Source organism: Pseudopipra pipra, chromosome 18 (assembly GCF_036250125.1).
Source record: "Pseudopipra pipra isolate bDixPip1 chromosome 18, bDixPip1.hap1, whole genome shotgun sequence".
Taxonomy (NCBI): Eukaryota; Metazoa; Chordata; class Aves; order Passeriformes; family Pipridae; genus Pseudopipra; species Pseudopipra pipra.
In genome coordinates, this window is record NC_087566.1 from 8,232,019 (window position 1) to 8,259,509 (window position 27,491).

At 57.2% G+C, this 27,491-nt stretch overlaps 1 protein-coding gene across 5 annotated transcripts; it reads right to left on the bottom strand.

Moving 5' to 3' along the window:
* Positions 1-142: 142 nt before the first annotated feature.
* Positions 143-27,491, bottom strand: SH2B3 (SH2B adaptor protein 3). Of its 5 annotated transcripts, none has more exons than XM_064674978.1 (8): positions 27,215-27,491; positions 18,280-19,065; positions 6,257-6,358; positions 5,905-5,996; positions 5,703-5,794; positions 5,294-5,511; positions 4,800-4,971; positions 143-4,549 (listed from the first exon to the last, which is right to left on the bottom strand). In XM_064674978.1, the coding sequence occupies exons 2-8, from the start codon at positions 19,036-19,038 to the stop codon at positions 4,251-4,253; spliced, it is 1,734 nt and encodes a 577-aa protein (XP_064531048.1). In that variant the 5' UTR covers positions 19,039-19,065; positions 27,215-27,491; the 3' UTR covers positions 143-4,250. The 5 variants fall into 5 exon arrangements, with proteins under 5 accessions (XP_064531048.1, XP_064531047.1, XP_064531049.1 ...); XM_064674977.1 differs by lacking the exon at positions 27,215-27,491 and adding an exon at positions 25,447-26,487; XM_064674979.1 differs by lacking the exon at positions 27,215-27,491 and adding an exon at positions 25,447-26,486 and having other exon boundaries at positions 5,294-5,508.

Here is a 27,491-nt window from a genome sequence, read left to right on the forward strand (position 1 = left end):
GACGAGACTCCTTCTATCAGTCTGTTGGCACAGGCTCTTGGCTGCTTTTTCATGTCTAGGGGAGCATTTCTGCCTTTTAGCACCCAGTACCTACTAAAACAGCATCCAGGCACCTGGAGAGAATCAGACTAAAGACTGAAAGTGAGAAACGAGTTCTAAAAACAGTTTATTAAGAGCAGATTTTTTTTTTATATTATGGTAAAATCGCATTATTCAAGAATAAGTTACTTGTACAGTACATACATAAACAATATGTAGAAAAAATTACTATACAAGAAGAACTTTTCTGTGCCAGTGAAAAGTAGAACTTTCAAATTAATAAAGTCCCAACAAAATGTTGGCTTTAATCGTCCTGCTGAAGGCTGAGTTTGGGAACACACAGTTGCCTCCCCGGGAGTTGCTGGTGAAGGTTGGGGCTGTTTGGATCAAACAAGCTAAAATTAAAATTTGGAATACTGGTAATGCCAGTGTTTGGTGGTCCAGATTAGAAAGGAGAAGTTTTGGCTTATCCCCGGATCTCTTCCTATAAGCTTTGCCCCAAAATAGTTTCAGTGAGGTGAGGAGTGGAGGTGTCAGTGTTTGGTACCTGCTGGTGCTGGGATGTGGGAGGGAGGGAGGGAGACATCAAATAATGCTTTAGGTCATGGACTTCTGCAGAACCTGACACCTACAAGGACGTGAAGAAGCCACAGAGCAGGGAGTTCTGTCAGCAAACAGCAAGTGGTTTATGAAGATGAAGATGAGGGGGAGGAGTTGTGGCTGGACCCAAGGCTTGGGTTATGCCCTAAGCCAGGTCTCTGCTGTCCCACAGAGAGAAGGCACTGCCTGGTTTGCATCTTTATTGCCAAAACCTGCCCTGAGTAGCTGGATGAAATGGGGTTCCCACCCCAAACAGCCTCTCCTGGGAGAGGCCACCAGGAAGGGCCTCCAGAGCCGCTGCCGTGGGTCATGGCTTAGGTTGGATCCAAACTCGTGTTCCATCTCCAGGGCCAAGGCACAACTGGGGTCACACCTGACTTCTGTTTCAGAGGTGACTGTACCTGTGTGGAGCCACCCGAGGGCTCTTCCCTTGGCTTCCCCTCCTCCCAAAACAACACTGAGACTTCATAAACACCAATAAAAGCCCACATGGGCTGAGGAACTAAACCTGCTCAGCCTTATCTTCTCCCAAGTCCCAAGATTATAAAGATTCCTGCAAGTTGCTTACATTGCATAGGATGGAATAGTTAATGCTCTTTGCCCACTGCTCTAATCAAGGATTGGGTGCCTTGAGGGCTGGAGGAACGTGCTGGCAGGAGCAGAGGTGGGACTGTGTGTCAGGCTCTGACCCGTGTCACAAACCAGATGCTTTCTAGGAGAAATGGGATGTCAAACTCAGTCCCCAGGAGCTTGGGAAATAACCCAAAAATCGCTTGAGGTCCTGGTGCAGCTGGGTCAGGACCACAGTGAGTCTGAGATGGGGAGATGATGGAGCTGGGAGGGCTGGAAAACCCTTGGCTCTCTCGTTGGTGAGTTTTGGGATGGATATAACTATGAAATAATCAGAGTGACTTTCCCACTGCTCACGGGTGGGAAGAACAGGAGTTTGTTTGCACAGGGGAAGCAGCTGCTGGGGTGACAATGAACCCAACATATATTTTGGTAATCAAGCACAGCAATTTCCATTTCAGCTGCAGAGAAACCCCTTGCAATTAAACTGCAGGTTAAAAATACCACATGCACATGCATGTTACGGTTTTGGCACTGGAACAATAAGCCCTGGAATGCCAAAACAATCCACCCCAGCAGCATCTGATTGATCTGGCAGGGATTTATGTGGATTCATCTGGCAAGGGCTGCACCGGCTGTGAAGAGTGATCCCTTTTCCCAGCCCATCCTTTCTTTGCAGATGTAGGGAGATTCAGGCGAGACAACCTCATTTTTTGGGGGAAAAACCCCTTTGAACACAGCTCCCTGGTGCTCAGTGGGACTAAAATCAGGAATCTTATCAAGATTTAGCATGTGTATGTGTTTTCCAAGGCTTTGGGAACCAGGCACTTAGCAAGGAAAGGAGATAACTTGTGTGTGCTTCCTCCCCTTCCCTTCCCCATCCCTGCAGACCACGGGGAGTTATTTATTAGTGATGGAGGGAGCTGACTTGCCTGGCACAAATCAGCTCAGAGATGTGCTCCTGCCACTGGATGCAGCCTTTGTGCTGCTCCAGGCAGGAAAATGGGATGCGGATACAGCTGAGGAGCTCCAGGAGGACAGAGCTGCCTTTGTTTCCCCATCAGCCTCTGGTTGTGCTGGAGGAGCTGGACCAGCGCAATTCGCTCTTAGTGCTCTGGTTTCAGGAGTCAGTGTGTGACAGCATGTGCTGAGTGCTGGGAATGCTGATCCCCATGGAAAAGTAGGATTCCTCCCTGTGCACCTGTTTTCAAGAGAAAGGAGGAAAAAAAGCCTTTGCCTGCTCTAAATGCACAAAACCCAGGAGAGAGCTGGAGCAAGTGATGGGGAGGCATAAAATGCAAATCTTAAATGGTTTCTCGAGTTGATGGTTCCTGTTTCTCCCAGTGTCATCCTTTGAGTGTGACTTGTAAACCCAGATTTGCTCTCACAGCCATTCCCTGAGCTGCTTTTGGCCCTGGATATTTTGGCCTTGCCCCACAGCACCGGGATTTGCCCTTCAGCTCCTGACCTTGGCTCCTCAGGCTCTGGCTACCAACTGGGCTCACCAAGCACTGGCTTCACGGCAAAGCCCGGCCTAGAGGCTGGATTTTTGTGAAATTCCCTAACTCAGCCCAACAAGGCTTTGTGTTCGCTTGTTTTCAAATTAATTCCTAAATGTTAATGCTCCTGAGGGCTCCCACCTGTACTGCAATTTCAAGGAAAATAGAAATCAAAAGCTTTCTGGAAGGCAATCTCAAGGCAAGTTCTGCAGCCGAAATCCCGGGGGCTATGCTGGGAAATCTGGAAGTTGAATGCTGTGAACATCCCCCCCGGGTGTTGCAACAGCTCCAGCCCTTCCTCATTCTTAAAATAACGGCAGCTTCTAAGAAGTGGTTCCTCTCCTATGGCTGCCCCAGGCCCCGGCAGGTGAAGCAGCACCAGAGCTTGGAAACAGCAACGGAGACTGGGGATCAGGGGATTTTGACACCCAGGGATTTGCTGGGACAGGTTTTTCCTCCAGGTGAGGAGGTGTCCAAGGAAGCCCCTGTTGCCTGTGTAGCTTTAAATACCACCAAATTCTTGGTGACACGGTGTTTTGGGGGGGAAAAGGCAAGTGACAGCAGGGTCACTGAGCTGGTGAGGTGAGAAAACATTTGGGGGAAAAACTGACTTCAAATTTGTGCCTAAAATGCTTCCAATCACCGGGATAGAATGGTTCCATCACCGGGGTAGAACAGTTTCATCACTGGGATAAAACAGTTCCATCGCCAGGATAAAACAGTTCCAACATCGGGATAAAACGATTCCACCACCAGGACAGAATGTGCCCATCACTGGGATAAAATGTCTCTGTCACCGGGATAAAGCCCCTCCATCACCAGCAGGAATGGTTTGCTGTCAGTCTCTGTGTTAGTTCTCAGCTGGTGACACAATTAAGGATGGAGCAATTAGTGTTCACATCTCAATTAGCTGGGCAAGCGCGATGAGCATTCCCCTGGCTGGTGCAGGGAGTGACTGTGGCTCTGCTGGGTTAAAAAAGAAGTGCAAGAAAAGCCAGTTTTTGCCTTATCTAAAAATAAAGCCCAAACTCTGCTCGCACCCGTCACAGGAGCTCAGCTCAGGTCGGGCTTTGCTGGTGGGTTTGGCAGCAGCAGCACGTGTTGGGGCGGGAGGACAGTGCCCGGAGCAGCAACTTGTCAATGAATTTATAATCCTTTTCTTCTTGGTTTCCCGGGGTTTTTTTACCTTTCTCCAATTCTGTGGGTGTAACACAGACCCTGGTTCCTTCGCTGGGACAGGCGGGAGGCCAAGCCCGGCGTCGCAGCGCTCGGCACACGGGGCACAGGCACGAGCGGTGTGTAAACAGTAATGAGAAAGCTTTGAGAATAACAACAAAAATAACAATAAAAGGCCCTTTAACAGGCCAACGAGAGGGAGCACACCCGTACAGGAGTGAAAAATTACCCCCTTCCTTGCGAAAATAAAATAATCATCCCTAACCAGAAGGAAGAAACAGGTACATTCTTTCTCTGGATGGATCCCCAGAAGGTCTCTAGGATTTCTCCACCCAAAAGTGCATCCCAGTGCTGGCGTGGTGCCAGTCAGAGCGGTGTGTACTGGTTGTCGATGGCACGGACGTGGCCCCGGCCCGGTGCCTCCACCTCGTAGTCCGACTCGCGGGGCCGGGGCCTGGGGGCCGGGGGGATCCTGCTGGGGCGCAGGCTCTGCGCCAGCTCAGCCGGCGGCGGCACCAGGTGGAAGATCTGCTCTGAAGGGGGGCCTGGGGGGGCCTCGTTGGCACCGTGGGGGCAGGAGGAGCCGGCAGGGGCGAGGCTGAACTCGGGGCTCCAGCCGGGGACAGGCAGCGGGAGAGGGACCGTGGTGCTGGAGCCGGGAGCTGCTGGCGGAGGCAGGAGATGGGTGGTCAGGGTGCTGTGGGGGTGGGGGTGTAGGGTGCATCCCATGACCCCCCCCCCGCTGACGTGGGGAGCAGCTTCTCCTTTCTCAAAAGAGGAAGCCGGGAGCTCGGGAGTCACCTTTTGTGCCACTGCCCGGATGCTTCCACTTCCCCCCTCCGTGTGCAAACAAAGGGCCCAGCTCTGGGCACCCTCCATCCCTGCACCCCAGGGAACCTCCCCATCCCTGCACACCTTGTGAGTGGGGCAGGACCACAACGTAGCTGGAGAGCCGGACGTCGCAGGCCGTGCCGCACTCCAGCGGGATGGGGTAGCGGTGGAAGTGGTGCAGCATCTCCACGATGGAGGAGAAGCGGAGGTGCTGGACCCGGCACTGGCCCCGCTCCGTCAGCGCCAGCCGCAGGTGCTGCAGGGAGGAGACAGACCTGTTACCCTCCCACCCACTCCCTCCTGGAGCAGATGGCGGGGACAAAGGGGTATTTGGGGTGGAGGGACACAAATGGCTGTAGCACGATGTGCTGCATCCCCAGCCTGCAATTCCCTGGAGATTTTTGCCCCCCAGGAGCAGGGATGGGGCCACCAACCCACTACAAGGATCAAGACAGGGAGCAGGAGAGCACCTCCCTGGGGTGGGATGTGGTGGGACAGGGACTGTGCTGCAGCAGGGGGGCTGCCCAAGGGGCTCCTGTGAGACTCCCCTCCCCATCCCAGCCCTCTCTCGCCCGTACCTTGGCTCTGCCCTGGAAGTTGAAGGTGAGCACGTACTCCCCGCGGCGTGTCTCGCTCTGCCGCACCAGGAACACGCCGTGGCCCTCCAGCCCCCCCAGCTGCACCAGCTGAGCCGCCTTCACGCGGGAGATGGGCCCGTGGAACCAGGGGCAGGAGGAGAGAAACTGCTCCATCTTCGGCCCTGCCGCCTCCCCCGGGCCCCCTGGCGTCGCCACTGCTGGGGCACAGGGATGAGTGTCCCTGGGAAGTGGGGACCCCTGCCCACAGCCCCCGTCCCCCTGCCCTCTGGCTCTGCCCCCCTGTCATGCCAAAGGGGAAACTAAATCAGCCCAGCCATGGCTGGACATGGTGACCCCCTGGCAAGGGATATTCTGTCCCCAGGGTGCCCTGGGTGTCCCTGCTGCTCACCTTGGCCGAGGGGGTCGGTGCTGGTGGTGGGGCTGGCGGCCGCGGGGTCGGGGTGCCGGCACACCAGGAGCTCAGGGTCACCTGTATCGGACCTGCCAGAGACGGGAGAAGCTGAGTGCTGGTGGTGGGGGCCAGCCCGTGTTGGAGGACATGGAGCCACTGTCCCCATGCCCAGGCTCAGGGACACCCAGCGGGTGCTTACCCCCGGCGCACACACTCCCGGATCTCGGCCGTCCAGGAGTTGAGCTGCTGCTCATCCCCGGCCTCAAACAGGATGTCGGTGGCGTTGGTGACCTGGGGGACATTGGAGAGGGACAGGGGGGCTTCAGAGAGAGACAGATGTGCATCCCCCCTCCCACCCACCCACCCACCCATGCTCATGACCCTGGCAGGGACAGACATCCCCCGCCCTGCACACCACATCCCCCTGTGCATCCCCTCCCGGGATGGGAAGAGGAACTGAAATTTGGCACGGGAGCTTTTGGGAGCCACGTGCGCCCCAGAGGGTGGGAAAGTCCTCAGGGGTGGCTGTGGACCCCTCCAGCAGGTCCTACCTTGAGGACGAAGGTGTGGAGGTTATCGGGCATCTCGAGGCGGGTGCATCTCCGCACCTCCTGCACGGTGGAGCAGGCGACATGGAGCTTCGGCTTGGAACCCTGTGGAGGGAACATGGAGACTGAGCTGAGCCCCAACACCCCCTGCATCTCAAAACACTGCCCCCACCTCACTGCTCTGTCAGGACTGGGAGCCACCTGAGGCACAGCAGCCAGCAAGGAAATACCCAGCTCTCCAGGGAAATACCACATCAGCATGGAAATACCCTGTGGAGCGAGGAAATACCCCATGGAGCAAGGAAATACCCTGCAGGGCACTGCCCGGCTGCTGTCAGGGCACCCCAGCGGGGCCAAGTGACACCCAGACCCATCTCGGCAGCCCCAAGGACCCTGCAGTGGAGGGATGGGTGAAGGAAAGGAGGGAGAAGTGGATTCCCAGCACGGCAGTGCATTCCAGGGAGGATGGGGAACGTGGGGTGCAGGCAGGGAACACCCCGCTCACGGGTGCAAGGGTCAGCGGTGGCGTGCCAAGAGCGCTCCGGCAGGTTTGGCACTGACACAGGCACGTGACAGAATGCTGAGCAAACACTTCCAGAGAGGTTAATAATACCCCTCCGGCAGCTTTCGGTTCCTCTGCTGCCCAGTGTGCCGGCGAGCGAGCGCCGCTGACCACCGGGAGGCTGCAGCACGTGGCACCCAGCCCGCCACTAGGACTGGGCTGACTCGGGGTGCCGGGGGGTGGACAGCTGCTGGGGGACCCCTGCACTGGTGCTGGGGAATGGAGCCAACCCGTGGTGCTCATCCCTGTGGCCAGAGCCACCCCATGCATCCCAGGAAAGCCCAGACAGTGCCACCATGTGCCGGGCACACTCGTCCTGCGCTAGGCTTGCTGCACGACAGAATTTTGGCTGGCTATGATTCATGCAGTGGCTTTAGCATCCCATGGGCTGCTGGCTCCAGTGGTCCTCTCTAATCCACAGCCACTGTCCCTACACAGATGCCAGGCTGTGGTGCTTCACCCCACCACAGCATTTGCCAACCAAACTGCTAAAATTCTGCTCCAATCTTGTGATACTCGTGGCAAACTCGCACCCACTATGACCCCAAACAACCTGTATGACCCCAAGAATGTCCCCACTGGACAATCTCCATGGTCACCCAACCAAACCGTGTCTAGCTGTGCTTTTTTTTCCTCCATCCCCCCTCCTCCCTCCCTCTCTCCCCTGAGGACTTGGTGTACTTTGGGGCCGGAAATGCAGCGTGAGAGGGATCAGCCCTTATCAGCACCGAGCTGCACCGAAAAGAAAGTTCTTAGAAGTCGCCCGTGTACGGCGTCATTGCAACGGGGTTGGTGACACCGCGGTGGCTCTGGCACCGCCGGGCCCGCTGGTGACAGTGATTGCAGCTGTGCTGTGCTGTGCTGCAATCACTGTCACCAGCGGGGCCAGGGGTGCCGTGAGCCGCCGCGCTGGCGCCGGTGCTTTATCCCCAAGGAATTTGATTTTTCTGCCGTCCTTGGAACACAACCGTGCCCTGTGCAAAGTCCTGCACGGAGAAAAGTGAAAGGATCACCCATCCTGGCTGCTTTCCCGCACACGGGTAGTGACGTCCAGCATGTCCCCGAGCGGGTTTTATCGCCATCCCAACCACGGTGCTGGGGTTGGCTTCTTAGGAAAGTGCGAAATTCCAGGAAAAGGGAGTTCTGTGAAGCCCCCTGCGTCTCTCGGCATGGGGAGTGCAGACGGGGAGCGTGAGGGAAGAAGGAAATGATGCAGCAGAGAGATACGGTGCCCGAAAAGCCAGTCTGGCTTCGGAGAAGTGCCAACCACAGGCACGGTACCCGCGCTCCCCGAACCGCCGCGCTCGCCGCAAGATGCCCCGTTCGATGGGGCTGGTACCAGGAAAGGGATTTCTCAGTAACCAAAACTGCACACTCAACACACCATGTGTTCACCCAGCACCCACGGGCTCCTTCTCGGCAGGAGAGGTGCCCCAGCAGCACTGTGGGGCTGGGGAACCCCCAACGCTGCCTGGCTTGGGGCGCTCAGGATGCTCAGCATGCTCAAGATGTTGCCCCAGCTCAGCCTCCAACCCCACCAGCATCAGCTCCCACGTGGAGACTTCACCCCACTGCTCCCTAAAGGATCCTGTGCGCATGAGGGAAAGCCCAGCACCAGGTTCAGAACTCCCAGAATCACCTGGGGACATGACACCCCATGAAGCTGCACTCCCAAAGCCCCCAGAACTGAGCTGCCACCATGCCATCGCTGTGGCATTCCCAGTCCTGACACCTGGCATGCAAACCGGGCATGACACACCCTGGGGTGTGTCACAGGTAATCTCCAGCTCACAGAGCTGAAGGTAACAGGATCCAGCCTGAACCCCCCAAATTTCCTCTCCCTGTGGGAGCTGACAGTGGCTGAGCACTGCTGGGGACATCTGGCCACTGATGGACATGACAGTTCCACAGGATAGGGACAGAGGAGCCACACCAGCTCTCAGTACCTACTGGAATACACCAGAATTTGCATTTTTGTTCTTTGCAGGGAATTTTTCTACAGATTAAAAATACAAAGCTTCAGCCAGGCCAGAGCTGTTCCCAGTACCAGGTGACATGGTAGGTGGAGGAAAATGCCCCTAAGACAGAATTCCCTCCTGAGCCTCCCACTGGAGCCAAACCCAGGGATGACACCTCACCTCACCCCCACTCCATCTCCCAACATCTCTGACCCCTGCCATCCCCATGGGGTGCCATGGGCAGCACCAGCACAGCAGGGGAATAACCAGCAGGGCACAGGCAGTGCCACCACAGCACCCACGGCCACCACACACCTGGGGAGGGCAGGGCAGCCGGGAGAAAGTGGGGTTTTCCAGCTCCTGCCAAAGCTAGGAAGGAGCCTGACGCCAGCCCGGCGCTGTGGCCGTGCCAGGAGCACGGATGGAGGTCAGGCCGAGGTCACAGCTGCGCGCGGGCGGTGCCAGCGTGGAGCTGCCGCGTTTCCTCCTGGCAAACCCTGGTCCCAGCCCTCGCCACAGCACCAGCACCGGCAGCTTTCTGCACTCCCTGTGTCTAGGTGGTGCCAGTGGCCACAGTGCCAGTGAGCTGCCTGTGTCACCAGCTCCTTTCCTGGTGATGTCCCCCCAGCAGCCCCCACAGTGTCTTCTGCATGCCTTTGGTGGGGAACCACTGCCCGGAGGGTGGCTTGGCACGACGGGTCACTCCACACCTCTCCAACAAGGATATTTGGATTTATGGGGCTTTTTGGCAGCAAAGCTCCTCCCAGCTCGACCACACATGCCAGGAAAAATCTCACCATGACACCATGAGAAGAACAACCTGTCTGGATGCTCAGAGGACACTGTGGGTGCTGGGGGAGCTTTTTCTGCTCAGATGAGGAGGGAGGCAGCCAGTTTTCCAAGAACAAGACCAAAATCCTACTGCCATGCTGGCCACACCCAGAGAGCCACCGGTACCTCTCTGTGTGACCAGCACCAGCACTGTCCAGGCACCACCAGAGTGCTGCACCCACCGCCCCCACAGGCACCCCTCGGGCTCTGCCAATTCTTGCCAGGTCCCCAAAATGCTGCCACTGCCCACAGTGCTGGTTTGCATGGGAGGGAGCTGGAGCTATTCACCCTTCCCAGTGGATTTGGCCAGTGCCCAGTCCCCTGCTGGCAAAGGTAGTGGTGGCACAGGGATGACAGTGGTGGCGCAGCAATGACAGCAATGGCACCGTGATGAGGGTGGCAGCACAGTGATGATGGCAGTGGCATGACAATGACAGTGGCACTTTGGTGACAACAGCAGTGGCACAGTGATGCAGGTGGTGGCACGATGATGATGGCAGTGACAGCCATGATGGCAATGGTGTGGTGATGACGGCAGCATCACGATGATGATGTCAGTGGAATGGTGATGATGGTAGTGCCACAGTGAAGATGGAAGTGTCATGGTGATGATGACAGTGGCATGGTGACAATGGCAGTGGCACAGTGATGACAGCAGTGGCACAGTGACGATGGCAGTCTCACGATGATGATGATGGTGGCTGGGCCATCAGGCTGCATTTGTACAGAACAAATCCTTGGAATGCAGCAGCCACTGCAGCCCCTCCACACTCTGGGATTTCCCCAGGCTGGCTCTCTCGCTTCCACTCTGAGTCATGTGCGGGAGGTGGGGAAGTGCCCGAGCCCTTGTGCAAGGTCCCCGACGGATACGGGTGAGATTTGTCACTCCTTGTAAATCTCAGAGTCCACCACGTCCCCCTTACGCAAGGGACAAACCTCAGCCGGAGCCGCAGCGCCCGGGCCCGGCTCAGTCCGGCTGTGGGGGACAGACAGACGGACAGACACCAAGATCCACAGCAGCCAGGTTGTGCTGGCACAAAACCACATCCTGTGCCTACAGCCCTGGGGAGTTTTGTGAAGTTTCCCAGGAGCTCAGAGGGACACAGCCCTGTTCCAGGGAATGCCAGGTGAGCAGGAAGGGAAACAAATCCCATTGTGCCAGCAGGGAGAGCCAGCAGGGTCCTGTGGGGCTGCAAGGGCTCCAAGGGTCACGCTGGAGGGTATCTGCTGCAGCAGCCATTGTCCTCAGGGGTTTGCACCACAGGTAATTCCAGCATTCATCCTTGTGGATTTTGTGTGGCAGATAATCCCAGTGTTTGCTCTTGGGAGTTTCACCATAGTTAAACCCAACACATCCTTGAGGACTTTGCACCATAGATAATCCCAGCATGTATCCTTGAGTGTTTGCACCACAGCTAATCCCAGCGTGCATCCTCAGGGATCTGCACCATGGCTAATCCTGGTGTTCCTCCTCAGGGATCTGCACCACAACTAATCCTGTTATTCATCCTCAGGAATCTGCACCACAGCTAATCCCAGCATCCATCCTCAGGGATCTGCAGCATGGCTAATTCTAGTATTCATCCTCAGGGATCTGCAGCATGACTAATCCCTCTGTCCTCCAGTGGATAATCCCAGTGCTCGAGGGGGTTGATAGCACATAATCCCAATGCTTCTCATCAGGCATTTGCACCATGGGAGATCCCAAGGGGACTGGCCCTGTGCCAATGCAGGGATCCCACTGATTCAGTCCTCCTGTGTGCCTCCAGCACCTACTGCAGGGACCCCCAGCTCAGCTCCCCATGACCCCAGGATGACACTCTCCTGCCTCTGCAGGTAGAGGGTGTTCACTCTGAAACCTCCTGCCCACAGTGGCACCATCATGGGCCCTCTGTTCTGGGCTTGGGGAACCAGAGGTAGGAGTTTTCCTGCCTCTGTTAAACAGGAACACAAGAGGTGTCCCCTGTTGGTCAGGTGATCCTGCTCTGTGCGCTCAAGCCCCCCAGGCCCCATCCACTACCTCTCCAAAACCCCTCTCTGCCCACCCCAAGCCCCCATCAGCATCTTCAAGGGAACAGCAGAGGCACAAAGGAGTTGCCAAGACACCCTGTCTCCAAGCATCCCCGAAGGCCGTGGCAGGGGACAGAGCCATCCCCAAGGGGACAGTGCTCCTGGTGACAAGGGGCCCCGTTGTGCCGCCCGCAGCTCTGGCTCAGGGGTGGCTGGGACACAAAGCTCCTTCTGTTCCATCCCGGGCGGCTGCCGAGCGCCAGCGAACGGCCACGGGAGAAAACACAGCCCGGACCCCCAGCACCACACTGAGCCCCTGTTCCTTATCAAATTAACCCCAGGGAGCTGCAAAACGACCCCCGAAGAGCTGCCGGGTGAATCCTGTGGGGGCGGATTTGGGGTTCCAGGTAGAACCCCCACCCTTCCCCAGGGCTGACTGCTCCTCTTTGTGCACTGACAAACCTCCACGCTCTGCACCAATGAGCCAACATTCCCAAACTCCCCAAATCACTGCAAAGCCCCCCAAAACCCTGCAAAGCCCCCCCAAACCAGCGAGTCTGGCAGTTCATGTCACAGCAGGGCTGAGGAAGATGGGGGCTATAAACAGGATCTGTAAACAGGCGGCGTTTGCCAGCCCTTTGGTGTTTGGGTTTTTTTTATTTATTTTAAGCCAAGCTCAGTTCCAGCGTGGGCTGCTTTAATAATTTCCTGGAATAAATAACGAGCATGGAAAGTAAACAAGGTGTCTGCGTGCAAGCAGGAGCTGGCTGCAGCCAGGACTGAGTCACCCCAAATCCCAGCCCCAGAGGGATGTGGGGGGTCCTGCATGGACCCCACAGGCTCCACACAAAAATGTCCTGGGATTTTTGTATCATCCTGAGGTTTTGCATCACGCAGTGGTTCTGCATCACCCAGGAGGATGAAAAAGGTTCAAAAGCCCAAATGGGAGCATTCGATTCCCCCTGGATGGGTATTTTGGTTTCTGCCCCTTGCCGGGTGATTGTTTTTCATATAACCCCAAAATAACACTGAACATCACAACACTCATCATGGGCATCACTTTGAGCCAGGACCAGCTGCCTGGTGGGAAGGAGGGTCCATCCCAGCCAAACCCCCACCACTGGGATGAATCCTTGAATCCTTCCAGACCCTGTGCTGCCTGCACAGGCTCTCATAAATATTTACCTTTGAAAGAAGCAGCTCTCAGCCTTGAAACAACCACATCCTGGGCCGTGAAAAGAGAAGAAAAAAAAAAAAAAAGAAAAAGGAAAGAAGAAAAGAGACAACCACCCAAAAACCCCCACCGGGCATCTCACATGGGCTGCGGGGACCCAGCACCCAGCAGCACCCACAGCCCTTCACACCCCACCTGCGGGAGGCTCGGGGGGAAGCGACACATTCCTTCAGTGCTTTTCCAGCCCCTTTTCCTGTGATTTGCTCAAAATCTCCATTTTTTCCCTCACTTGTCATGTGGTGCTTCCACCCTGAGCAGCATCCCTGTGATGGAGGCTCTGGGGGGGGCACAGCCGTGGGACAACCCCCCCCAAAAAGGTGGATTTTAAAGGATGGGGTTAACAAGGATGTAAAATCTCTGTAAACCCCACAACCCCAGCACCCGGGGAAGCGCAGGCTGGGGTCCATCCAGCACCCTCACACCCAGTCAGGCCCTGTCAAGCTCCATCCCAGCAACACAGTTTCCAAAATAAGAAACTCCGCTCTTCAGCAATTAACTCCGGCGCTGTGGTTACGCTGCTAAAAGTGTTTTTTCCGTGCATGACCAAGGATGGAAAAAGTTGTGGTTAATAAATGACAAATAACCTTTGTCTCATCGCCCTCCACCCCTCCCTCCCCCCCCCGCGCACCCTCACCCCGCGATACCCAAAAACAGAGAGGGGGGAAAAAAATAGAGCAAAAGTCACCACCAAAATCTCACAAAGCCCCAGCTCTGGGTGCCTTCGAAGAACAGCGAGCGGAAAGCGGAGCACGAGGGACGCACCACCCGCCCTGCTCACAGTGAAAGTCTGTGAGTGGGTTTCGGTGCAGCTCCGGCCACCTTCCGGGGAGGTTTGGCCTCTCCCAAGGGAATTTCAGGGCACCCAAACCCCTCTGGCTCATACACCGTGGCAAATTTCCCTGAGGATGCTGGGAGAGGGACGTGGAACTTGGTAGAGGCCATGAGAGGGATGTGGTCCTTGGGGTTGCTGGGAGAGAGATGTGGTCCCTGAGGATGCCGGGAGAGGGATCATAGAATCACAGAGTCCTAGAAGAACTTGGGTTGGAAGGGACCTTTAAAGGCCATCCAGTCCAATCTCTCTGCAATGAGCAGGGACAGCAACTAGATCAAGATGCAGCTTGTGGAGATGCCAGGAGGGGGATGCAGTCCCTGGGAATGCCAGGAGAGGGATGTTCAGAGAGGAATCATAGAATCACAGAACAGTTTGGGTTGGAAAGGATCTTTAAAGGTCTAATGGGACATCTTCAACTGGCTCAGGATGTAGCCCCTGAAGATTCCAGGAGATGAATGCCATGAGAGAGATGCAGCATGGCAGAAGAAGGATGCCAGGAGAGGAATGCAAACACTGGGGATGCAGGGAGAAGGATGCCAGGAGGGGGATGCAGTCCTTGAGGATGCCAGGAGAAGGATGCCAGGAGAGGGATGAGGCTCCTGGAGATTCCAACTGACACTAACATGCTCTTCCCTGGACCAGAGATGCAATGATGGGACACTGAGATGCTTCCCATCACTGACAAAACCCTTCTCATGGTGTCCCAGGGAGGAGAGCTCCCCTTTCACCACTGCCTCTCCATAAATCCTCATCTGAGTCACCTGAGGTCACGTTTGAGCAGCTCCAATTACTCTTGGAGATACAAAGCAGCTCCAGGATGGAGACCACAACATCGAGATGTCCCCCATTCTGTGCTGGAACAGCTGCCACCCAGAGCTGCAGGCACCAAAAATCGGGTGCAGGACCTGCTGGCTCAGGAGGTGGCAGTTCTGAGAAACCAGATTCAGGTGAAAGGGGAAAAAAAGAAAGAAAAAAAAAAAGAGAAAAAAAAAAGAGAAAAAAAAAAGGAAGTCAGAGCAGTCTCACACTGAGCAGAGATAAAAATACTGCTCCTCCCGCAGCCACGGCAAAGACAGACGAGCCGAGACACCGTGGGCTTTCACCGGAAAGAGTCTTCCCAGCTCATCCCAGCGTGCCATCAATTTATGGGATGCACTGGATCTCATTAAAACACCATAAAGAAACCAGCACAAATGCAAATCCCATTTCCCTTCCCCTTCCTGTAAAAACATCTGGTCAACAGAAACGGCTTGGGACATTTCCGTTGCGAATCACGGTTTTCATGGAGCTTGGGATTTGGCCATGTACAAGGTATTTGGGGCTGGGGCTCAGCTGAGGAATAGGGCAGTCTCAAAACACACAAATCTGGTTTTTGCCAGCTTTGGCTTTAATTTATGAAGATGGAGAGACTTCAGAGATGCCCAGTTCTATGAGTTATATGGGAATAAATGGCATGGGAGAGGAGAAAGTCCGTAGTGCCTTCAAGGAAAGCAGGGAGGACTGGTGAGCATCACCCTTGTACCAGACATCAGAGAATCCACCAGAGCTGCACACCCAGGACCATTCCCAAGTGTTCCCTTGTTGGAAAACGTGTACATGTATATATACACTCATATATACAAGCACTACAGATATTCCGATGTCCCTCTGTTCAAGGTGCTCTTCCAGAGCATCATCACCTCACCCTGGCCTCCTCACATCCCAGAATCCTCCGGAATGTCCCCAGGGTGGGGATCCAGGTGCCACCCACCCTTTGCCCACTGCAAGAGAGCTACTCCCAGGAGAGCTCCAGATTCAATCATCTCCAAACCCCATCTTCACAACATAATTTTTCCAGTGCTCCAGGGAGGAAAGAGCGATGTCAAAACAACCTAGACATGGCTGTGAGCACAGGAAGGTGAGCTGCTCCTTCTCCCAAAATCCTCCTCTCCTCTGGCACATGCCTGGGGAAGGGAATGACCCCTTCACCCAGCACAGCCACCCAAGCAGCAAATGGGATCAGGACTCTTCAAAGTCCCCGCTCCCTTTGATGCTGGGTAAGTTATGGGATTAGGCTCAGAGGCCCCATTGGAGCATCAGGAGAAAGGGGAAAAAAAAAGATAAAAGCTGCCAAAAGCAGCACAACCCCCCCTTTTCCCACACACCTGCCTTTTCCAAGGACATTTCAAGGGGCTGGATATTTGGGGGCTTGGCTTGATACTGTAAAGCGCTGAGGCCAAGCTGAATTTCCAGCTACATCCTGTTATTTACAGGGGAGGAAGAGAAAAGAAAGAAGAGGAAGGGGGAATAAAGAGGAGGTTTGGGGGAAAAAAGAGGAGGATGGGGGAAGGGTGCTTCCAAGGAGACCCTGAGGGTGACCAGCCTCTCAGTCCAGAGATCAGTCAGGGCTGAAAATGCCCCAAGAACTGGTTTTACAGTTGCTAATTTAAACTCATAGGTTTTCCATTTCCATGATGATCAACAGCATCCTCAAATCAGGAACAGATCCATGAGATGGGCAAAAGGCCTGGGAGCATCCCAGGGCAGGAGGATGGAGAAGAGGGGGCTGTTGGTTGTTATTTAGTTATTTTTAAGGAAAATAACCCCCCAACAAGCTGTTCTGTTCCCACTGCTCCGTGGTTTGCCCCTGTGCTGAATTTCAGGAGTGGGAGCCACCAGCACTGTGGGTGATTTTCCACCACCCCCAGAATCCAACCGCAGTTACTGGGAAAGGGTCTGGATTGATTGTGCTGTAAAGGAGACAGGAGCTGGCCCTGGCCCAGTGAATTGGAAAGGAAGGAGCCGCCCTGAGAATATTTGCACAGGAAGCAATTTAATCCAGAGACTTGCAAAATCCAGCGAGGAACATCCTCCACTTCCGCAGCCCTGGCTGAGAAACCACCACTTGGGGCTCCGGGGTAGAGCAGAGGCTCCGGCCTCGCAGTGGTGGGGAGCACCAGGAAATCCCCATCCCATGGGGATTGCAAGAAATAATGGTGCAGAGCACTGGGGGAACTTGGTAAATGTCTTGTTTTACATGTCTCCCATCCCTGGGTCAAAGCTGGTCAGGGGATGTGGGGAGAGGAAGAATGTGCTGGGCTTGCTTCCCAAGGGGGAGGGAAACAAATACAGAAAAAAGAGGGAAGGGAAAAAAAACAGGGGAAAGGAAAAAAAGAAAAAGGGGGAAGAAAAAAAGGAAAGGGGGAAAGGAAAAAAGAATGGGGGAATTAAAAAGAAGAGGAGGAAAGAAAAAAGAAAAGGGGGGAAAGGGGGAAAAGAAAAAAAATAGGGAAACAAAAAAAAAGGGGGGGAGAAAATAGAAAGGTGGAAAAGAATGAAAAAAGGGAAAAAAAGAGGAAAAAGGGGAGTAAAAGAGGATGAAAAGGGGGAAAAAGGGAGGAGGAAGGGAAAAAAGGAAGTGCTGCCCAGCTGCTGGGAGTACCCTCAAAGTGCCCCAAAACAACGCTGACCTCCCTGTGCCCCAGGACTGGGACACGTTCCCACAGGGAAAACAACTGCAACCCCTGACACGACAGAGCAAAACTAGCTTTTACTTTCAGATGTTACAATTTTGATGTTGTTTCTTTTTTCAAATATTTAATATTGGAGCCGTTTGACGGAAATAGCAGGAATTCAGCCAGCTGCTCTCTGACCCTTCTGCCTTGAAGGCAGGGATGAGGCTCCAGCTCTACCAGAGGTTTCCTCCTTCTAAAGCACAAGTTTGTCATCAAAGTTAAATGAGCCCAAAAAAAAAAAAAAAAAAGGAAAAAGAAAAGAGAAAATTCATTCCATCATGCCTGCGTAAGACCTGCCATGTGGAGGAACCGTCTTTTTAAAGATTAAACACCCCAGCTCCCCCCACATCGCTCCCCACTCCCTCACATCCTGCATCATCTCCGCTCCAGCCAAGTCCAAGCACCACGGGAGCTCCCTGGGGTAGCCGAGAGCTGAACTTCCAGTCAAAAAACTACTTACAAAAAGTAAAATTAAACTCCCTTACAAGTCCCAGTGGGAGCAGAGAAAGGCACGGAGCCTAATTCCTATTTTCCCTTTCCTTTCCCAGCTTGCCCAGGCAAGCAGATGCTCAGGCTGCTGAAGCTACAGCACAGCAGGGACACAGTGAACTTGGGTTCACCAGACTGGGTGACCCCTCACCTTGCTGGGACGGGTCCATGTGGCTGAGCGTGAGTGGGATGGAGGCCACCAGCCTCTATCCTCAGCTGGGAAGGCAGGCGGTCTGCTTGTAGCTGGAAAACCCAGGCCTGGGGTCCCAGCAGGGAGAAATGCAATGACATACTGACCAACTGCATTAATTAGTGCACACATCAATCACCCTTGGCACTGGGTCACCCTCAAACACACCACCACAGAGGGATCTGCTCTCCTCAAAGGTATTAATTTGACAGGGTGCAGCCTCTTGTGGCTGCACCGGAGCAAGAGCAGTGGCAGAGCAAACCCATTCTGGTCCCACCACCACTCACGGTGAGAAACCCTCATGATGAGGGACACACCATGGCCTCGCTCCTTCCCATGGGACACACTGACACCCTGACAGTGTCCCCAACTGCAGGACCCACAGCATCACACAGCTGGCATGGGCAAGAGCCGGCATGTCCTTACCTTGGGCGGGTCATAGAGCTCCAGCACAAAGTCCTCGGCGTCGGGAGGCCCCGCTCGCCGCAGTACCAGGCGGCAGCGCTGCCATCGCGTCCCGCTGTCCAGGGAGTTCTCGTCCAGCAGCCCATACTTGAGGAGCCCCTCCTTGCGCACCTCGGGGGGCTGCTCCCGTGACAGCCCCCACGGCAGGATGCGCTTGCCCAGTCCCGGCTTGAGAGCCGCCTCCACCGCCTCCCCGTCGCCATCCCCGGGGAGGGCATCCGAGGAGCGGCGTCGGAAGAGGCTGCGCCAGCTCCTGCGCAGCTGGCTGAGTGAGAAGGGCCTCCGCGCCGGCCCCGCCAGCTCCTCTGAGCTCCAGGACTTGCGCAGTCCGGACGGGGCAGCCTCGGGGGCTCGAACGGGCTGCTGCTCAGGGCGGGCGCCAGGCTCCACCTCGGCTTTGGTGGCCACGGTGCCCAAGGAAGCGTCGGTGTGCCGCCGGTGCGTGTCCCGGTAATCCCGTACCGGGCCACCGGGCAGGATGCAGAGCTGGTTCATGGCGATGCCCTCCTTCACCTCGTGGCAGAAGTACTGCTGGAAGAGGTCGGTGAACTGCACCGAGAAGTTCTCGGCGGCCAGGAGGTCATGGTGTGGGTGCTCGGTGGCGAAGCGCAGGTAGTGCCGTGCCAGCTCCTTGGCGGTGCTGATGGCGTGCAGCTCGCAGAACTCATGCCAGCCCCGGGGATGCGCTGGCGTGCCGGCCGGCAGCGCCTGCCCATTCATTGCCGTGGTTCCAGCGAGGTGGCTGCGCTGCAAGACAGAGCACAGGGGTGGTCAGGACAGCCCCAGTGTCCCCATGTCTCCCCCAGTCCCGGCAGCCCCTGGCTGGTGTGGCCACACCCCACTCTGGATGCATGTCCATAGCCTGGGACGCGCTGTGGGTCCAGCCAAAGCTGCTTCACTCACCTGGGACACACTGGAAGTGGCCCAGGGACAGCCAGCTCCCCAGCGAGCAGCATGGCCATGTGAGCAACCACTATGGCTCGGCCCCTGCCACCAGCAGGGGCCATGCAGGACCCCGAGCCCCCATCCCCAAGTGACCAGGCCGTGCCTCAGTTTCCCCACCTGCGAGGTGGGGTGCGGGCAGGTCCCAGTGCGGGGCGTCTGCGTGGCTTCCTGCCAGCACAGCTGCCGGCAGCTGCCCGCCCGCGGGGACGCCTGGCCCGGCCACATCCGCTCTGCTCCTGCCAAGGCTCCGCAGCGCCGATGGGTTTCCCTCCAGGGACCTATTTCAACAGAGCTGATAAAACTGGAGTGGGGGTGGGAGGGGAGGAAACGACATGAAAAGCTGCAGAAATCCAGCGACGGAGCTGCCTCGCTGCCGGATCCTCCAGGCCTCAGCGGCCTGGGGAGACACAGCTGCACTGCCGGCACTGCCCGGGGTGAGCAAGCATTCCCAGGGGGATGCTCTGCTGCCTGTGGATCATGGAGCTGCCAGGATCTGGCAAACCACACCGTATCTCTGCCCCCAGCAGATTTCGCTGTGAGGCCAATCTGACGGCACCATGGCTGGCGTGCAGCCACCCTGGCGTGCCCGACTGAGCCCAGCAGTGGCATTCCCCACGGCCGGCCCCGCTGCTTACCACCCAACCTCGTGCTCGCCCATGGCACTTATCAGGGCCGTGCACTCCACTCAGGCAGGAAACATCGGCCAACCCACCCGGATTCTGCTGTGCCGGCACCAGCACCGCCGCCTCCTCGAAACTCCAGCAGCAGCACCCTGGCTGCTGGGAGGGGAGGAAAAGTGATTGCATTTGTCAGGGGGAGGAAAAATAGAAAAAAAAAAAACCTGAAGGGCCAGGAGGAAGCGAGCGGGTGCTGAGGAACGTGCCGGCACAGGGGATGGTGTCTGCAGCCGGGGCGGTGATAACGCCGGGAAGCGGGGCTCTATCTCTGCCCACCCGCCGCCCTCCCGAGCACGTCTCACGAAGGTTCTCAGCGAGGGGAGATGTTATCAGCCCCCCGCCAGCCTCGCCGGGGCCCGGCTTCTCAGAAGAGCCACCCAAGGCTCGGGGCCGGCCAGCGTTCCGGCGGTGCCGGGCATGCGCCCACCACAGCCCGGCCAAATCCCCCGGCAGGGCCCCGTCTATCAGCACCGCCAGCCTGCCGATGACTCAGCATCCTCTGCCGTGCTCCCGCTTCCTCCCGGCACCCAGGAATCGCCGCCACAGCCACCCACGCCGCCAGCACACTCAGCGGGATGCTCCCACAAAACGCAGAGGGAAGCGAGGCGCCCACGCGGATGGTTCCTCAGGCAGGTGGGAGATTCCCAGGACAGGGAATTCGCCTTCCAAGTTTTCAAGCTCGCTTCACACCAGCTTTGGGAGAGGTTTGCGGTGCGGGAAAAGCCGGGCTTCGCCTGTGCCACGCGGCGGGAAGCAGCCGAAGGCCGTCTCCGGTAGCAACGTGCTTTTCCAACCCGATGACGGGAAATACTTCCCAGCGCTTCCTCCTCCCAGTACTGGCACAATGCCGACCTCACTGCTCCTGCCCGGTGCACGTCCCACATGGAAACAGCTATCCCGGATAAATCCATGCTTGAGTTACCACAGCAGCATCCTGATCCTCTGCTCAGCCCCAGGTTTTGGCAGGACATGTCACAGGGATATGAGTGCCCGTTGATGGGTGGGTTTCTCCCTGCTCCAGCCTGTCGTGCTCCACAGTGTCAGAATCCAGCAGCCAGTGGCTTGAAAGCATGTTTTCCATCCATATCCCTTATTCCCTGTATGATGCTACAAGGGGCTTCCGTCCACCCTGCGGATCAGCACTGAGATGGACTTGTCACAACAATTAATTGCTTTAATTTGCTCTGAATGGAAGAATCCAGCCCACTGTCAGACACACAGCGGGCTGGATGGGATGGGGGGCTACCATCGCCCCCGGATGCTGGAAGAGCCTTACATCACCCAGCCTCCCCCATTTTGGGGCTGTTTGTGGGTGCTGGGGTTGTTTTGGGTGTTGGAGCTGTTTCAGGGTGCTGGGCCAGGAGCTCGAGGAAGAGCGGGATGGGACAGACCAGCCGCAGGTGGCTTTGATGCGGGTGGGGCGGCGAGCCGGGGCTTGCACAGGATCCAGCCCAGCCGCCCCCGGGAGCTTTCCTTAAACGCTTGCCCAACCTGAGTGTTGCTGCGGCGGCGGGGCAAGGATGGGAATCCATGGCTGGATCCAGCAATGGGTTATTTGTCCCAGTAAATGCATTTGTTGTTTACTTGCAGCCAGAGGAGCCGGCAGCACCGAGCAGTGCCAGGGCAGTGCCGGGAGCCAGTGCCACAATCCCGCCACCCGCTCCTGGAGGATGAGCATTCAGAGCCAGCTGGCCGGCCTTGCCACGGAGGGGCTGCCGGATCCGGCCAGCCACCTTCCCACCAGGGGCTGCAGCCATGGGGGAAGGGCATCCTCCAGCACCCAGACCTGCAGATCTGGCCTCGAAAGGACGTGTGACGGAGCAGAGCCCGTGTGGCCGTGCCCTGCTCCGAGCGCTGCTCCCACACGTGTGCACGGGCGGCCCTGGAGCGTGTGCAGCGCAGCCGGCGCTGCGATCCGAAAATGAAACCGGCCCCACTCGCCACCCCTCTCCACGCCAGGAAAATGCACGCCAGCAATGAGAATAGGAAATCAGATTGATGTGCCGGTTCTCCCAGAAATAACTGTTCCCAGCCGGAGGAGAAGTGGCCGGCAGCATTTTCAGCTCCCTTTATAAGCACGAGACTATTCAAAGCTCACCCCAAGGACTATTTTGAGGAGAGGGTGAAGCGAGGGGCTGGGAGACGCCCTGGCTGGCCCCGCAGCTCCCCACTTCCCAAGTGGCAGAAAGACAAAGTTCCCACAATCCCAAGAGCGAGGACATTGTTCCTTCCCAGGATGTCCTCCATGAAAAGAGCTATTCTGAGCCGGCTGCAGCCTTTCTTGGCACGGCCCCGCAGCCCACTCCAAGGCAGCTATAAAAGGCTGGGTTACAATGAACGGCACTTTTCAATGGAAAAGCATCCGGCATGGGGGGTTCAGGGGGATGCAGGTCCCTGGGGGGGGCTCAGGGGGATGCAGGTCCCGGGGGGGGGCTCAGGGGGACGCAGGTCCCTGGGGGGGCTCAGGTCCCTAGCAGATCCAGGCAGCCAAAGGTGGGTTTGCAAGGGCTGGATGGTGCAGAGTATTCCCCTTGGATGGGGACAGTGCAGCCCCTCTATGCATCCTGATTCCCCGAGACCAGGGTGGAGGATGCTGGAGGAATATCTGGATGCACCCCTGAGTTGAGGGGGACAAATGGCACTACAGCCATTTGGGAGTGGGCATGGAGATGCTGCCACTCAGCAAGGCAGGAGGGGTTGGTGCAGGGGGAGAGGTGGGAAAGGGTTCAGCTGCAGTCTCCGGATATGGGATACACCCACACATTTACAGCATCACTATAAAACAGCCAAGGCCATTTGTGCTTCAGGCCAATACGATCCACAGCAGAAACTGCCTGGCAATGTCCTGCTCTTCCCTCTGGGGCAGCCGCCTATGGTGGTGGGGATTCTCTGGGGTCTCGTACAAGGTGATGGCACAGCACCATCACTCCCTGCAACCTGCTGGCTGTTTCCACACAAGCTGGAGGATCCCAGGGAGTCTCAGGACCTTCCCTCTCTCTCCTTTGGCTGAACCAAACCAGCAAGTTAAAAAGCAACAAAGGAGCAGATTGGTGAGATCCCCCAATCCACAGGTCCATACAGGCTGTTTTCTTAGGAAATCAGGTTAAAAGACAGTTGGGAGGTTGGGGATTTTGCTCTCCTTTTCCCCCTTTCTCACAGGACATTCACACCCCTCTCATTCGACCTCTTGGCACCACACAACTTTCTACACTAAAGGCCAAAACTGGCCTTAATCTACAGCTCTGCGTGGGCTGAGCAGCACTACAGATCTCTGGGGATGAGTGATGTTATGGTACTTTAAAATCAGAGGGAAATCACCCCTTTGGCTTCCCCTGATCACTCCAGATGGAGACAGCCCATCCCAAACCCATCTCAGGTCAAATACAAGCTCCACACTGGCTTGGTCCATGGGAGCTCACCAGGACAAGCCACTGTGGCCAGCCCAGCTCCCCAGAAACCCCGTGCCTGCTTCCGCTGAGCGCCCATCCCCATCCCCGTGGCGTCTGGCACCTCGCAGCCTGGTTTACACCGTCACACTCTCCTACACCCACTGCCTGCGGGGGAAAGCCCGGCAGCAGCAGTGGGGTGGCCTCTTTTGACAGGGCTTGTTTTGTTGCATGAAACGAGTCGCTGCGGTGTAGGCGTGGGAGAAACTGGGTGCAGGGAGCACTCCTGGGGGAGTGGTCGGCTGAGGGTCCCTGAGGACAGCAGGGAGCAGCTCAGCTCCCAGCCAGCCTGGCTCTCCTGGCTCGGTACAGCAGTGCCCAAGGGCTGGATTGGGCCATCTCTCCTTGCCAAGCCGCGGCAGCGCTGCCAGCGCCACAAACCCTGCCAGCGCCGAGCTCTTGCACTTTCACTTTGTGTCACCCGCCGGGATTTGTCCTGACACCTTCAGTGTCCGCCAGTCCCACGGGTGTGTGGGTGGGGAGGATTTGCTCTGGGGGAGGATGGAAGATCCCTCAAAAGCCACTGGCACTTGCACCCCAATCTTTCCATTGTGATACAGGGGGCTGGCAGACCCTCTTCCTCGTAGGCTCTGGTGAAACCAAACCAGATCTTTCCACAGACAACACATTCATAAAGGCAACAGAGACTATAAAAGCAGTATTGGGGAGGGGGGAATGCACAGGGATGAGGCTCTCCTGCCCCAAAAACAAGTTAAAAAGAAATCCAAAACCTTGTTCCAGCCCCAAAAAAGTCAAAGTGAAACCTGCCACTAATTCCATGGGCCTTCAAACTCCAATCCCATATCTGCCAGCAAATCCAAATGCAGAGGGGACATGCAGGAGCTGCCAGTGCCAGGTCCCTGCGCCGGCCACCTCTTCCTCTGGCTGCAGACCCAAAAAGTCCCTGGGCCACCACCAGCCCACAACTCCAGCACATCTTGAATCAATTTACAACAACAATATCGAAATCGCAGCTCGACAAGTCATCCCGGTTTCCTTGACAGTAAATCCCAGCCCGGGCAGCAATGACCGTGTGATTGCTGTGTTGGAGCCAGTGGGTCCGGGCTCTCTGCGGGTGACCCTGATGGGGCTTGGCACGGGCAGGGCTGGGCACGCCAGCAGGGCACGGAGAGGCCGCAGGGATGCTGACCCCTGGGGCATCGGCCTCGTGCTCTGAGCGCCCACGCCTGCCAAGCCAGCGAGCCAACAAAGTCTGCAGAGAGCAGAAACTCAGAGGAGCCGCTTGGCAGGCTCCGGGTGGCACCTCCACTTGGCACTTGCAGTGGGCATGGGGCAGAGGAGAAGGGAGCAGCTGGGCAGGCAAGGCATGGCCCCCTCGGGCAGGGTAGCACCCCACAATCACGGCTGGGGCAGGTGGGCATCGCCCAACGGGGTCCTGCGCCCTCTAAGAGGGGTCACCCCCATGGCAGGGGCTGTGGGGGTCCAGGGGGAGGGGGAGGAGAGGGGCAGGGCTGGTTCACTACATGCTGCACCCCTGGAGCAGAGGTCCCCAGGATAGGGATGCTGGGAAATGGGGGACCTTGAGGGATTCCAGAAGCTGGGGTGCTCTGGGGTAATGGGGTGCTAGAAAGATGGGGGTCCTCAGGACTGGGGCACCCACAGAGGAACAGAACCCCCGGAAAAGGGAGTGCCCACGGGGAAAACGGGTGCTGGGAGGCCAGGGTCCCCAGAGGTGAGCGCAGCCCCTGGAAAGAGGAAGCCTGAGGAAAGGGCAGGGATAAGAATGCCCCCCGCAGAAACAGGGTGCGGGCGAGAGGGACGGGGGGGAAGGTATCAGAGGGCTGGGGGCTGACAGAGGAGGGGGAGCACGACCTCGGAACAGGGGCACCGGAGCTCCGCGGAAGGAGAGGATCCAGCCCGGGGCTGCGGGGTGGCTCCGGAGGCTTGCAGGAGCACAGCGCTGCCTCCCCTCTCTGCTACTTTCGCTTTACAGCGGCCGCTTCCCGGGGCCGCCCGTCCCGGTCCAGCCCAGCCCAGCCCGTCCCAGTCCGTCCCGGTCCAGCCCAGCCCGTCCCGTCCTGTCCCGGTCCCGCGGTTACCTGCACGAGAAGGCGTCCGGCTGCCGCTCGCCCATGGTGGAGCGGCGGAGCGCCCAGGACGGGGCGGGCGGGACGGGGCGCACGGCTCGGCACGGCTCGGCTCGGCACGGCTCTGCTCAGGCAGGAAACCGGGACAGGCGGCTCCGCATTTCCGCCGGGCGGAGGCGCGGGGCGCGGACCCCGGCCCCGGACGGGTTATGTAAAGCGGAGCGGCGCGGCCGGGGGCGGAGGCTGTGCGGGGGCGGAGCGGAGGGGCCGCCCCGTCCGTCCGTCCGTCCGTCCGTCCGCCTGCCTGTCTGTCCGTGTGTCTCTCTGTCTGTCCGTGTGACTGTCCGTGTCTCCGTCCGTCCGTCCGTCCGCGGGAGCGCACGGCTCCGCGCAGCTCCGCCCCTCCCCGCCGCTGCCTTTATCTTATCGCATCCGCGCCCGCGGAGGCAGTGGCACAAACAGCTCGGCCCACGCTCCCGGGGTGGATTTTTCATTTATGTTTGTGTGTGTATATTAGTTTTTATAACTTTTAAAATTTTTTCTCTCTGTGGATTTGGAGGTGTCAGCCCTGGCACCCCCGGCCCCAGCCCCCCGGCAGTCGGGAGGGTGCCCGAACTTGGGGTCTCCTGGGGGCTCGGGAGAGGCCTGTGCAGGAAAACACCCCACTTTACTGTTCCTGACTGGCTTTGTCCTCCCACGGCTCCGCGGGCTGGGACCCAAGGGACCTCTGCGGTGGCAGCAGTGGGCCAGGCACCGTCTCAAACCCCATTTCCCATCATCTTCCAAATTGTCTTGCGGCGAAAGGCACCGCGGGGCACTGCCCACGCCCAGCCAGAGCGGGTCAGGACACAGGGCCCACAGTTGTCCCACACCGTGGGCGAGGGCTTCGGCCATGACCGAGCGGTCACAGTGTCCCTTTGGTCCCAGGAAGGGCTGGGGAGTGGTGTGGGTGGACACGGGTCAGGCTCAGCCATCCTGGTGCCATCCTGGTGCCATCTCGTTCCAGGGGAGCAGAGGCCCCACAGCAGAGCTGCAGCCGCCCACTCTGCCATGGGAAATGGGAGAAAAATAAACTTCCACTGCACCTTTTTCCAGGAAAGGGCTGGATTGTGGCCTGTACCATAATGTCTGGCCCACTGACAGCTCCCACCCTTGTCACCAGTTGTTTCAAGAACTCTGAGGCCTCATCCTTGCAGAATGGCAGCAGTGCCAGGGACAGAGGAGTTCTCCTTGCCCCACAGACCCCCACACAGGGCAAGCAGAAGTCACAGCAGAGCAGCCCTGCCTGGGGCTGGTGCCCATCCAAGCCAAGGAAACCCAGGGATGTGGCAGCTGGGATTTTACAAACACCACACAATGGATTTGTGGGTGTTGGGAATGTGGAAACTGTGGGAATTTGCCCTTGGAGAGCAGGTTGAGGCACACTGAGCTGCTTGTGAATAAGCACGTGTGCCACCCCCAGTGGGTCCATCCCCAGCAATGCCTTAAAGTACACCTCAGTCATTCACCCTATACATTCCCAATCCATCTCCTTCCAAGGACAGACCGAAATGGGAACTCCCTGCTGGTGTTGTGTCACCCCTGGGCCACAGTCAGTATGGATGCAGCCCTGCTGCCCCCCTCCAGCCTCACTAACCCCCCCCAATCAGATTTGAGACATAACCCCACAAAACCCTTGGGCATCGCCTGCTCCAGGGATCCAGGCGACTCTGCATCCAACCAGCCCTTCCCAAACCCCACAGCAAAGTGGCCGGGAGCAGCTGACATGATACGATCTTACCTTAAAAGCTGCTTTTTATTTCCTCCTGCCGTTGCTTTACACATAATTGCACCTTCTGGCTCTTTTCCTGAGGACGGAGGAGCGGCGGGCGGGTCCGGATGCCTGCCCTCCTTCCCACGGGCTGCTGTCCCAGCTCCCAGCGATCGCACTTTTCTTTATCAACTTAATCTATGTCAGAAGCGCCCTCTCAGCGTCCTCAGCCCCAGTGGCCCGAGATTTCTCTGTTGTTTTGCTTCCTGTATGGATTTTCTACAGTCCCCAACTGCTAATTCAGTGC

What these genes read in the sequence shown, in the direction of transcription:
- SH2B3 (XM_064674978.1), bottom strand. Translation starts at nt 19,038, where the DNA reads ATGAATGGGCAGGCGCTGCCGGCCGGCACGCCAGCGCATCCCCGGGGC. An exon ending in AGCTCTATGACCCGCCCAAG is followed by an intron (nt 6,359 to 18,279) that starts GTAAGGACATGC and finishes TTCCCTCCACAG; the next exon opens with GGTTCCAAGCCGAAGCTCCA. An exon ending in CGGGAGTGTGTGCGCCGGGG is followed by an intron (nt 5,795 to 5,904) that starts GTAAGCACCCGC and finishes CGTCTCTGGCAG; the next exon opens with GTCCGATACAGGTGACCCTG.